Genomic DNA, 13,831 nt, shown 5'->3' with positions numbered 1-13,831 from the left:
TTATATCAGCTCTCAGTCAGCAACTATGAGTGGCAATTATTCATATGTTTAAGTTTTTAAGAGAAAAATGAATTCATGAATATGTAATATATAGCTTTTTTCCAATTATGCATGCAAAACACTTAGCTCAGTGACTAGACCATAATAAACATACTTAATTCAACTTATGTTTATCGAGCACCTACTAAGGGCAAGGCATGTTTCTAGGTGTTGCAGATATAGTAATCAATAAGAGACAAAAACCTCTGCCTAAATAAACGTACAATCTAGTTTTAACAATGTTAATAAAAATGCTAAGAGTTATTATATGAGCTAATATTAGGATTATTTCATAGGTGAGGACCCACATAAGGTTATATGAGTCTAAAGGAGTCTCTATTTGCAAAAATGTTTAAGAACCACAGGAAAAGATGATCTCAAGAATCTGTTTATCTCTAGTCATGAATGTAACAATCTCCCACAGCTAAATAAGTGTGCCAATAAACTGAGTTAACCCTGCCTTCTCCTCTTTTGCCCTATTTTTCAGGGCATGTAGCTCTCTCTACAGGGACCCATCTTTGTCTCTCTCTTATCTTCAAGGCCCTCTCAGAACTCCAGTAATTACTTAATCATCAAGAAGACTATAGAGGCCCCCTCTAAAAAAAGTATCAGCATTATATTTTTAAAACTTTTAAACCTTGAAAAATGAAATCTGTCACAGGTTGTTTTGCATAGCTCTCAAACACTTCCTTTGGGGTGGGTGATAGGAAGCGGGGCCTTAGTCCCCATTTCTACCATATGAGAAGAGACATACCAAAGATAGATTGTGTTTTCCTCCATAGAAGTCACTTTCCAGTCAAACAGCTTGCCAGTTTGGGGCATGATTCTCACTTAGGGAAGAGATGTCTGACTTTCAATTATACAAACCAGGGCAATAGAGTAAATGTCAGAAATGATCAATGGGATACAATCATCACTACAAATAGAGTGTTCACCGGATCGATAAGGATGAAGACGGTAGTAGATGTGGAAAATCAGCAATCCCTGACAATGCAGACACAAAATACTGCCCAAGGGGAAAGATCAGTGAGTAAATTGTTAAAGATGGGTAATCATCATCTTTCAACCCCAAAGTCCTCACCTTATCAATATGGGAGGAGAGTCCTCTGAAAATACTATTATAATTGGACTTGCTCCCAAACCAAATCTCTCAAGTTTGCTGAGGAAATTCTGGAGCACAGTTTTGTTTCCTTTATGCTATGAATGTTTGTAATTAAATTTGGTGCTCGGGTAAAAGAATGCATGTGTCACTCAGCCCATTTAAAAGTGAAATGTTGACATGATTACTGTTATTACTAACCCTAGAAGGGTTTGTTTCTAAGACTTCTGCCTCTGGCAGGAGAGGTGCTGGGGATGAGCTCTGGATGTTGCTTCCACGCTCCTCTGAAATACCACAATGAGAGCAGGAACACATCAAAACAAACATGCATCATGTTTGACAGTGAGAGGAGGAACACTAGCAAACAGATATTCATACAGTAAACAGGAAGTGTACCTTTTTTAGTTAGTGTAAGTAGAATGTTAGAGTTGGTTACCTGAAAAAGGTATAATCCACATGGGTTTTGACACATATGGCAATGGCGTCAAATAGGAAGAAAAGCAGACTATTAAAGAGTCAACAGAAGGGGGAAATGGGAAATTGTTGTTTACTGGGTACAGAGTTTCAGTTTTGTAAGATGAGAACGTTCTGGAGATTGGTTGCACAACAATATGAATATAATTAACAATACTTAACTATACATGTAAAATGGTTAAGAAAGTCAATTTTATGTTATGTATATTTTACCAAAATTAAAAAATTTTTTAAAGAAAAAAAGTTAGAAAAAAGCCAGAAGAGGTGGTAATGAAGCATAACATTACTTCCTGGCACTCTGGATGTGTCTGTCATCTCAATCCTCCCAACTGATAGAATGAAAAGAACATTTTGCTTAAATAAAGGTGAGGGCTGGCTGGGATGGATGTGGTCCATCTGCAACCTGCAACTACAGGGCTACAAGAATGGGCTTGGAAGGATCAGCTCGGGAGACCCAAGTGTCTGAGACTGCCATGCAACTCTGCTGGAGTTACTGAGAAATGGGGTGGGGGGAGAAAGTAAAATATGTGCTCATTGGAGCGCATAGCCAAGAATGTAAATGAACTGATTTTGTAATAGAAAGTGAAGAGGATCAGCTGGGGGTAGTTACTCCCACCCTAGGCCACAGGATCCTGTGCAGTATTAGTAGCCAGTCCCACAGGAACTTACAATAGGGTAGAGTCTCTTAAATTGAGAGGCTTAATCTACTCATTGGGCCCTGAAATCAATTCATTGAATCCCAACCAGGTTTTTGAAAAAATGAAACAATTAAATCTGTTTTGAGAATGCATCACATTTAATAAAAGTATTGTCTTATACACAGTGTGTGCGCGCATGAGTGTGTGTCTGTGTGTAAAAGCTTCCTGGCTATGAATTCCCTGATGCCCCTTTCCTCAGTCTCCTCTAATCTGATTGCCACAGAATCAAATTTTAGACCACTGGGGTTGCCCCAAACTCTATCACATACTCACAGTGCTAACAAATGATTTCAGAATGATAGTCAGCTGTTGTTTGACTTTTCTTTGGAAAATTTGTATTCAATGAAAAGGGTTTATGTTATCATTTTGTTGTTCTTTACTGCAATAAAACCTCTGCTATTCTGAATCATTTTTGAATGAGCCATTCTGGATAAGCAAATTTTCTGAGTTCTAGGGGTTGATTCCCACACACTCCCTCTAACTCCCACCTCCATGACTGAGAACTGTATAGTCTACTGCTGGCGAATAACCCAACCATCCCAGTCTACCAAGGGCAGGCTCAGGCGCTTATTTGTTGCTGGGCATTGCAAGCTTGCTTCTTTATACAAAAGACATTTCTGTACACATTTGAGAACGTGGGGCTGGTCCAGGCACTCAAGGATACCAAAGGCTCACTTGAAAATGTAGGCTTTACTCACTTGAATCATCTTTATTAAATCACTGAATGAAAACATGCTATCCTAAAATTATTTTCAAAAGCAAAATTTTACTATTGTACAATATTACTGTCACTAACAATCAAGTATTTACACACTTTCCTTTCCTGTCCTGCCCCATTTCCACCCCAAAGGCAAGCTTTGGAATTGAGGATGTGGAGGTACAAAGGCTCTTCTCTATACTCCCATGGTGAACCACACACTTGCCAATGCCAACCCATACAATGCGGTTTTGTGCAAATTAGAAAAAGACATTCCTTCCTCAAGACTCATTATTTCCATCTGTAGAAAAGTGGGAAAAGAAACTGATTTTGATGAAAAGAGACATTTAACAGCTATTGGCCAGAACGCTGTATTTATAAACATACAAAACCACATGTCTAAAACCGAAATGGCAATTGTTTGGAGTGGTACAACCTGCACCGTGGCAGCGGCCCTCGTCCACGTCTGGCCCGCGTGCCCTTTATCGCTTCTTTTCATTTGTCTACATTCTCACTTCCCCCACGACCAAGTTCAAGGCTCACCTTCTTCACAAAAACATGGCTCCTTCTCTGCGTTCGCATTTTACATCATCTGAATAAAGGTCAGTTGTCCTTGGGATTGTCTTCCCATGAAGAATGTAGATCCCTCAAAAGCAGGAGCCACATGTCAAATAGTTTTGTACATACAGTCCACACATACACTCATAGCTCAAAATATCTTTATTAGTAAAAGTTATGATATAATAAGGTGGTAATGACATATTTTTTTATTTCATTTTTCTTTAAAGAACTACTTCAGTCATAGTGACTAACCTAGATTGATCTTGTACAACATAAAAGAACTGAACTTATTACTAACACTGTATTGAGAGTTCCCTTAAATCATTTTTCTTAACAAATAATGAACAACGACATGCTGTTTTGTTCTGGAAACTTTCTGAAAGCAGCCCTAAAATAGATCCACTCTTTCCCGTTTACAGCTCACCCTCTACTCTGGAAGGTTTGAAGAATTCCAGAGCACACTGACAAAAAGCAATGAGGTGTTTGCCACTTTCAAACAGGAAATGGATAAAGTGAGTACTGCTTATCCCATACAAAATATTGACATTTTCTGTTTTGACAGGCAGTTTTCCTTTGGGTTCATTTTTCTCTCGCTAAGATATTCCAGTGCATTTCACAAAATAATGAAACATTTATAGGTGCCAATCAGATTTGCAATGTATTTTTTTTTATTGGTAAGTATCTAGTGAATTAATCTTAAGGTGAGTACAAAAACACTAGGACACATTTTCACTCCAAGGAAGATATTTTTTCCTTGTCCATGGATAGCTTTAAAAAAAAACAAAAAAACAAGAGCTAGCAATTTAACATTATGTTGTTTATAATGAAACAACAAAAAAAAACTAATCTTCTAAAGATAAAAAAGCTTTCATATACAACAGCAAAATTTTAGGATATAAAATGCCATTCCATAGGATCCTTCCTAGAAGTGAAGATATGTAGTATGATGTAACTGACAAAGAGTCTTTGAATAAGATGGAAGTTGGACAATCCACCCTCAATTTTATCTATAATTCGAGGCACTATTTCCCTTCCTTACTCATAAAAGTGTGGAGTTCAAATTAAATTAATGTATCTTTAAAAGCTTTTTAACTTTTAAAAGTTTTAAGGTTTATTTTTTGTTTGTTTTTTTTTACAAATATATGTTGCTCATGTTATTGTGGGATATAATGTTTAAATCTTATTCAATTCAGTGTTTTCCCAAAACAAAATGAGCATCAAAATTGTGTTTTGAGAGCACTGGCATTAACCATTTTTAAGCGTAGAGAGCATTCCTTTCAAAACATTTCCATAAAATAAGATAAATTTCACAATTCAGTGAGCAAACTGAAGTAGACCAACACTTGTTAACGGCCACAGCTTTCCCACTCCTGATGGGATCTATCTATTTTTTAAAAATTAATTATAGAGTTTTAAGATTGAAATAAATATTAAAACAGGAAAAAAGGTTTTAATTCAAAATTACAGAGTTTTAAGATTGGAATAAATCTTAAAGAGTGTTCTTAACCTGGAGTTCATTTATTGACTTTTATTAGTCAACCTGAGAATTAGCCAAAAAAATTGATATGCATATTTCCACTTCTCTGAGTGGTCCCATAGAACTCATCAAATTCTTAAAGGTGTCAATGACGTTCAAAAATTCATAAACTACTAACTTGGTTAAGAAATGATCAAAGTGGAAAAACCGCTCACGGCTCACCTAGCTTCTCTGTCGAGCTCAGGGGCCCACAGCTGGTCCCAGCCTCTGGCCTCCAAGGTTACCCAGCCTCAGGCAGATTGGCACGAAGTAGCAAGTGCCAGCTGTGGTAAATCCACTGTGCCTGGGTTCAAGCCTTGTTCTTTACTTCATCTAAGCAGGGAGGAGATCCTACAATCAGGGACATGAGCAGTTTCAGGTTCCAAAAAGACAGGCTGTATTCAATCACTTCCGCGTCCCTGCACACGCGGCCCCAGCCTGGAGGCCAGCAGACACCTGCACACACTGCATGAGATGGGATGAAATAACTCCAGCCACCTCCAGCTAATTCACCTAAATACTACTCCACCTCTCTGAGCATCAGTTCCCCATTTATAAAGGAGAGGCGAAAACAGAGCCTTTCTCGTGGGACTGTTTCAGGGATGAAGTGGAAAATGTGCATAGTCACACCCTGTGAACCTTACTGCACTCTACAAATGCACAGGCCGGGAAAGCTGCCTTTGTGTGGCCACTTCTCTGCTGTGCCTAGATACCATCAGCGTTTTAGTGGTTCAGGAGCCAGGCCAACTTTCTCAATGACAGTCTCTATTCAAGAAAGTAAACCATCTAAATTGCAAGCTTATTTGGGCGACTCAATTAAGCTATTTTTTTTTTTAATTTTAAAAGAGAGAAAAACCAGTGGCAGAACAGTGTGGCCCTAAGCAGTTTCCTTTTTCCTGAATTGGCTCTGGTGCAAATACGCTTGTTCACTACTGACCGAGATGATTCAGGAATAAACCATCGCTTTGCCCGTCCACTCTCCATTCCTTTGCCTAGACCTTATGTTTGTTTCAGAAACCTGTAACAAAAGGACTTTTCTTGACGTCACATGTGGAACTCACAGCTTCTTGGTTGGGTTAACACTTCAGTATTAATATTAAAACACTCTAATTTCTGTAGACGACTAAGAAAATGAAGAAGCTGGAGAAGGACACAGCCACGTGGAAAGCCAGGTTTGAGAGCTGTAACAAGGCTCTGCTGGACATGATTGAAGAGGTGAGGAAGCTTCCCCCGCAGCTTATTTTCCCCTGGCTAGGCCAAATATTCCTACTTAGAAAATTATACCCTAATAGTAAAAATGATCACCTTTGGAAAAGGGCTCAATTTTTCTGGGATGTGATATATGGCATGGTAATAAAGGTAATTAGAGCAAAGTAATTTAGAACCGGGTCTGGACTCCTGAAGAGCTTCGTGTCCCTTCAATCACCTGTCCACTTGTCAATTCCAAAGCTGTCCCCCAAATGGCAGCAGACCTGCTGGGCTGTGAATTCCTTAAAGGCCTGACCAGTGTCTTGCTTGTCTCTGCATTTCCCCAGAACCTGGCATATAACAGGTATAGAATGAATTAATTCATTGATTTGAACATACTGAGTGAAGACACTAGCCCAAGCACCCAGGGTATGTGTTATTTTATAGAGAGATATGGAGCTATGTTGTTTAATTCCTCCAACAGGCATTTAAACACTGATATTATGTCAGGCTCTGAGTAGGTTTTGAGACTATACAGGCAAAGGTACATGGCCTTTGACGTGAGAGGCAGGACTTATTGGTGGCAGTCTCTCCATGTAAACAAGTAAAAAAAGTCTTAAAAGATGCAAAATAGCACAAAGATGGGGAGAAGGAGTAAGATGATTAGGAACAATTTTATGCACAGACACTGGCATTTCTAGAGAAAAGGAAAAATGAGCACTTTGAGCAGCCAGCATTATGAATTAGTGTGTGGTGAGTTTCTCTGGTTATAATTACTGTTCTAACAATTCATCCCAAATTGCAACCAATTCCAAAGACATGAGCTTATTATTCATCAACATAAATCAAACAGTTGCCGGATTAGCACATAGCAGTGTAGCCATAGAATAGATAAAGCAGTCTGACTGCCAAGTACCAGTCCGTCTCATTCATTCACCACAAGCATTAGCTTACGCCCTCTAAGTCTTGCAAGTAGAAAATTCATCTATGATTTTAGAGGCTCTGGACTGAAGCAGAGGGAGGCTTCACCATCTTTCTTTCCTAAATACTACCAGAGTGACTAAAATTCTACCAGAGTCTAGCACACAAAGCAAAAAAAAAAAAAAAAAAAAAAATTCTCTGACCAAGCGCCTGTCCAGCCATTACTCCATTACTCAGTGGTCAAACCCCAGAGCCTGGTAGGCAAATTCCTGGACAAATGGTTTTGCTTGTCTCCAGAGGACATCCTGGCAATTTTGGTTTCTGACATTATATGTGGCTGTTTATTTTCAAATCACAGAAAGCATTGAGAGCCAAAGAATATGAGTGCTTCGTGATGAAAATTGGGAGGCTAGAGAATCTCTGTCGAGCTTTACAAGAAGAGAGGAACGAACTCTACAAAAAAATCAGAGAGGCGAAAATGCCTGAGAAGGATGACCAAAGCCAGCACAGCTCCGACGAAGAGCCAGAGTCAACGGTTTCTGTGGGTGAAGAGGCTGACACAGAGAACCTCAACAGTATTCACAATGCTGTGAAAAACCTGGCCACAGCCTTCACAGTTATCCATCATTCAGCGTTGACCCTTGACCGGTCCAAAGAATCCCAACCAGAATGCAGCAGTCCGCAAGGGGGCAGTGACGCAGCCCTGAGGGAGCCAGAACAACCCTCTCTGAGCTCTTCTTGCCATTCAGAGAGTCCCCCAGTTCCCCTACCTTCTCAGGCTGAGGTTGAAGGAGGCAAGGAGGCAGAGCCTCCCCCCAGGGCCAGTAATCTCCCTGTGGGGTCTGGAGCAGAGCCCCAAGACCAGGGTCTCCCCACTGGAGTGCTGGCTCATCAGCAGCCCCTTCCAGAGGCAGAAGTTTCCGGGCAGGCCCCAGAGTCCTCAGTAGAGGCCTTCCCATGGGGGACAGAGGCAAATGGTCCTGCTCTACCACCCCCAGCAGGTGAGCAATTTCCAGCTGGGGTGCCTGGGTGGGAGCCCAGTAGGCAGCCTCCAGAAGCAGTTGCAGCAGCAGAGGGCCTTCCAGAAGGGGACTCAGCTGGACCCCAGCTGCCCAAAGTGGCCGACACCAACCTGGAGGGAGTGGACTAAGCCTCATGGTGCCTCTGGAGGCCGTTCTTCCTGACTTCATGTCTTCATCATGAAAGACTGTCTTCTGAAAGAGGCATTAAGAGTTAGGGATGTCTAATGGAAGAGACTTAATTAGAATCAAAGCATTTCTAAATGTTATGCAAAGCACATTCAGCCTTTGCTATTTGTTCTCAATTTATAACTGATTCGGAGCTTTTCTATTTAACACTGGTTAATAGTATAATTTTCCCAAATGGCAACAAAGCATGGTAATAGAAAATTTATATTAATCTGCCATTAAGATGGTACTTAATTCAATTTGTTAATCAACAGTAAGATTGGTATTTAAAGACTTCCACTATAATATGTGATGTTTTATTTTTATTTCCATATATAGTTTAGTAAGTCCATAGTGAGTAAAGGATATCCAGGTCCCATTTATACATTACATACATAAAATATACACATGAATATGTGGGTAAATATATATGCATATGTGTGTGAATGTATACATGTATGTGCTTATGCACATACATACACATGTGTACATGTGTGCATACATTTACATACATTTCTTTCATCCTTTTAAAATTTCTCTCATGCAAAACATTTAGATGCTAATCAAAACAAGTATCTTTTACTTGCTCTTGGGACTACTGGAGATTAACACTCTATGATTCAAGAGTATGTTCAGAACACAAGTATCTAGGCCATGCAGTGTTCGGTAAAAATGAGTAGGCCAATGGTAGGTCAATAAATTCAACCAATTAATCGAATGACGGAACAGCAGTTGGGCTAGAAGGCAAGTCCGTGTAAAGCGCCCAGACACAAAGATGAGCACAGCCGGCCCTAAAGAGGAAAGGGGAGCAAACACAGCTGTAGACAGCTCACTTCTTCCAGCAGCAGCTTCTACTCCACTCAGCCCACTGCCTTGCAACCCAGCTTACTCGTGGCTTCCCGCAATGAAAGGGCTGGAAGTGGGAAAAGGGGCTAGGGCACAGAGGGACTGAGGGTCCTCAGGCTAAGAAGCAGCTCTGCTCATTCATCCCCTGCCTCTTGTGCCGCAGAGGTCTTGAGGCAGTTTGCACACCCAGCCCAGCCAACCCCGCAGCTCCCTCGCTGTCACCTACCACTCTCTCCAGAGGGCTCCCACCACCTCTTCCCGTCACTGTCTCATGCTGTATCCTCAAAACATCTGCTCCTGCTTTCCAGCAGGAAATTTCAATTTCCTGCCCACATTTCAATTATTGCTAAGTAAAAGCTATTATTTTTCCAAAACAGGGTCTCAGTAAGAGTGACGAGGCTAACAAACCAACACATTTTCTACTTTGAGGAATTCTCTACTGCCAGAAGTACAGAGCAAAGGACAAATGGATCCCTACTCAAAATGACTGGAAAAATAAGTGAGGATTCAGGAGAAGGCAAAAGCCTGAAACACCGGGGGTTGTCTATACGAGTATTACATTATCATGGCTCGACAAGAACCTCCAATAATAGTGACAGCATAAATTACTCTACCTAGGGTAAAAGGAGGCTGCAGCAAGGAAATGGGAAGGAAGAGAGGGAGGGAGGAGGAAAGGAGAGAAGGAGGGAAGAAGGATGGAAGAAAGAGAAAGAGAGATCTAACCCAGCCCTACCTTAAAAGTTGAACTCAAGTAGAAAAATGGATAAAAGCAAGATTCTCTACTACTCATGCAGGAAATCATTCTTCAGTGTCATATACGGCTGTCTGCCAAGGCACACAAAGTGCTTGTAGGCAGCAAGCATATGCTATAGAATTGTAAACTGCATAAAATTTGTTTGAAGTAGACACTGAGGGTAATAATGAAAAGCTAGTCAGTGCAAAAAAAAAAAAAAAGCTTATTGTTATTAGAGAACCCATGTATTTTTTTTTTAAAGACTTAAAATATTATAACCACAGGGTATGCAGCCAAATTCAACATTACTTGAAGTCTTAGAGATTCAAACACTCATTTAATTCAGAGCCAAATATTCACCATAACAATTCAGGAGGGTCTCCTTTTCCACTATTTACAGGGGCTAAACTTCCAAGAATGGAGTAAGATTAGATAATTATAGTCAAGACTCAGTCTGAACGTTTAGCAAAGAGAAACAAGCAAGAGAGGAGCCAAAATCCAGGAAATCAAATATTCTAATACCCAAGGTTTGGTGTTTTTTTTTCATCCAAAAAGCTTTCATAGCAACACATTACTAACTATATATCTTGGGCAGAGTTTTGGATAAAATAACTTGCCTGAAATTCGCAAAACTTAATAGAGGTTTTGGGAGAATTATTTTAACAGTCAAAAGATGTTTTATTAGAGTCCTTTGTGTTAGAATTTGGCCTTACTAATTATAACAGTAACTCATAAGAACTGAAAGAATAAGGTCTTTATCAAATTCATGTAACTATTTCTACAGATGCCAAGTCTACTTTCCAGAAACACTAGAGTTGTTTGATGTTTTTCAAATGAAATAACTATGATTTGTGCATCTATTAAAATGGTACTTTGCTTCCCAAATTCTCTGGCAGTGACTTTATTTTTTAATTTTAATTTATATTTATGTTTACTTTTGTGACTTCTATGTTTCAACAATACCTGGCAAACATTATGGTTTAGTCTACTGTTCATTGATATTTTGGTCCCTGAGCAGGCTGTAAGAGAGTGAACTTTGAAAATCTTGGGTATGTTTGTGTGTGAAGGAAAAAGGAAGGGAGACAGAGAGAACAGGACTGCCCAGGGCTACCTAGGGGGAAATGCTGATTGGAGGACAGATATCATGTGGCCGAAGTTACTCTCCAGTTCCAGTCTCCCCTGAGACTATGTTTCCACATGTGTCCTCCAGAAATACTCTGAGGAGTAAGGGAGAGAGTATAGGTGTCAGCTCATTTTGCCTCTCTCTAGCTCTTCTAACTGCTCCAAGAATTTCCTCTGGCAAGTCCCAAAAAGGCCCAGCTATTCTATCTTTTGCCTAATCTCTCACCCCAGACCATAACTGATCTGGGAAGGGCTTCTTGAACGCGGCATTTCCTAGCAGAGGTGGAGAGGAGGGTTGCTTAGCTAGAGTGGAAAAAGTATTCACCCGTGCCCTGAAGGCTGTTTTTCCTCCTTTTTGCCTCATATAGATACACATTTTTAAATAGCTCTCTTTTCTTGAGATAATAAAAGTGTTACGTCCTCATTACAAAACTGATGTTGCTTTTCAGTAAGACTAAGAGATCATCACAAGAGAAACCATTTCAGGAAAATTTCCTCAGCCCCTCCAACTCTAATTAGTAGTAAAGTCCAATATTTAGGAAAAATAAATGTAAGTTAAAATGTAAAGAATTCACTAAAAGAACATATGAAATAAAAATGATGACTTTGGTCCTAAAATTTGTCCCCATCATAAACGAGCAAGTAGGATTTAGGAGGCAAGTTAGGTATATGGGTTAAATTTATACACAGTTTAAATCATTTCCTTTTATGTATTTTAAAATCTAAAAGTTAAAGTTAGTAAGTCAACCATAAGGATACTCCATTAAAATAGAAGCATTTATAGATGACGGCAATAAAGATTTTTCCCACCCTGGTAAATTGCATCCTCAATGCCCAAAGTTAAGGCTCATTGGTGGGGTCTCCTGATAGGGGTCAGTTTGACAAGTGCTTAGCTGAAGTTGTGTGTGTATGTGAACAAACACACATGCACACACGTGCCCATCAACATACATGTATGAAATGTGACCTAGATTTAATTCTGCTGCTGTCAGTGAGTCTTCACACCTGTGTTTTCAAAGGATACTGAGTATAATTTTTCTTAAAAAGAAATCATTTTCTTTGTGAATAAGGATATTTGATAGAAACATTTAACTAGCAAAATAAATCTACAAATTCATTGATCCATTGCACAAAATTACTCACAGGAGCTGTTTAACTCTACCAGGAGGTGAGAAATGACGTACATCAATTCAACAGCATAATCAAGCTGGCCAAATCCAGGGGCAAGTCCTCCTTCTTGCTGGATTTTAGAGCCTCAGCTTTCTATTATCACCAATGCCCATCCCATTTTAACTCTGAATTTATTTAAAAGTGATATATTATAATGTACAATTACCACATGTCACAATTAACACATACCTAGGTGTAAAATTCATCATTTCAGAACTAACAGTCAATTGATGACATTTTTATGTCAAAAAACACAAAACCAGCATGGAAGCCAAGCAAGAAGACATTATGTTCAGAGAGATAAAGAAGAGAAAAAAGGACTTTCACTCTGATAGCTTTTCTATAAAGAAAAAAATTAAGAAAAGAACCTTAAGACCAGCAAGGGCAATAAAAGGAAGAGGCCCATAAACTGGCACACGCTACAGTGAAAGCAGGGTGGCAATGGGAGGCAAGAGCCGTCATGACAGTAACACGTTCCACAGCAGGACTTCAGCCTGGGGAACTCCTGTGAGCGCATTTCTCAGCATTAGTGCATTACTGTCTTTCTTCTTGTTGTCTTTTAAAATAATAAATGTATTTTATTCAGCATAAAAATAACAAGCCTATATTATAAAACATTTAGAAAATAGAGGAAAGAGAAAAATCATCCATAGTTCCATACTCTAATTTAACTACTGTCAGCATTCACTATACCCTAGTTTGCTTTAAATTTTTTTTTTTTTAATTTAACATGATGTTAATTTGTCTTTGGAGGCAGGCACAGTGGTTCAAGTGAGAGTGCTAGCTATTAATAGCTGCCAGATCTGAGTGTTTACACTGTGTATTTAAATTTCATACACTTTACCATTTAATATGAAAGCATACTATATCATCTATAGAATGACCATGACTATGCAAATACAAATGCACATCATTCTTAATGCTGTTTGAAAAAGTTATACCATGCATTGCCCTTACATATTCCACCATATATCTGTAAGTTTCCAAGTAAACTGTCTGACATGGCTAGAGTGAGATGTTTCACCTTTACACTGCTCAAAAAATAAAAAATAAAAAACCTACTCCAGAGAAATACAAATGCAGTAACTAACAAAACAGGAGGAAAAGTTGAACTCCAGTTTATAAAGTGACAAGAAACATATGATACTGTATGTTTACCATCATGAATCATAGCATTGTTTTAACAAAATTCAATGTTCTAAAACAAATCTAAACTCTTCAAAATTAGTGAGAGCAGTTTTATTGTTCTAATGGAACAGTGGTCAGCAGCATTAGCTGTATCATATCTATTAAGTAAGGCAAGGCTAAAAACCACTGTCAACGCGAGATCGCTCTAATACCACCAGGCAGATGCAACCAACCACGGGGAGTCGTCAGAGGTCCTGCCTACCACACGGGAAAATTTGAAAGTCAGAGCTCAAATCTATAGAAATAATATAACAGAGATGTCTTTCATCACACTCAAAGTCATGAGGGTAAACATATGTCCCCCCTAAACCAGTATAATCATTCCTCACTTGTTTTCTTACTATTCTTACCAAGGAATTATTCCCTGGAATAGAACCAGTTGAGTGTAATGA

General features: G+C 39.2%; 1 protein-coding gene across 1 annotated transcript in view; it reads left to right on the top strand.

The window, feature by feature from the left end:
• The window catches only part of TXLNB (taxilin beta), a 42,569-nt gene extending 32,583 nt beyond the window's left edge, over positions 1 to 9,986 (top strand). Inside the window, exons 8-10 of the mRNA XM_054570041.1 lie at positions 3,988 to 4,080; positions 6,204 to 6,299; positions 7,552 to 9,986. Of these exons, the coding sequence (XP_054426016.1) occupies positions 3,988 to 4,080; positions 6,204 to 6,299; positions 7,552 to 8,343 (981 nt within the window). The 3' untranslated portion in view covers positions 8,344 to 9,986. The remainder of the gene's footprint in view (positions 1 to 3,987; positions 4,081 to 6,203; positions 6,300 to 7,551) is intronic.
• The last annotated feature ends 3,845 nt before the right edge of the window (positions 9,987 to 13,831 follow it).

Source organism: Pteronotus mesoamericanus, unplaced genomic scaffold, assembly GCF_021234165.1.
Source record: "Pteronotus mesoamericanus isolate MK-2021 breed Mesoamerican mustached bat unplaced genomic scaffold, CSHL_Meso_final contig_20, whole genome shotgun sequence".
In the NCBI taxonomy this organism is placed as follows: domain Eukaryota; kingdom Metazoa; phylum Chordata; class Mammalia; order Chiroptera; family Mormoopidae; genus Pteronotus; species Pteronotus mesoamericanus.
This window is presented reverse-complemented; position numbering and strand designations above follow the sequence as displayed.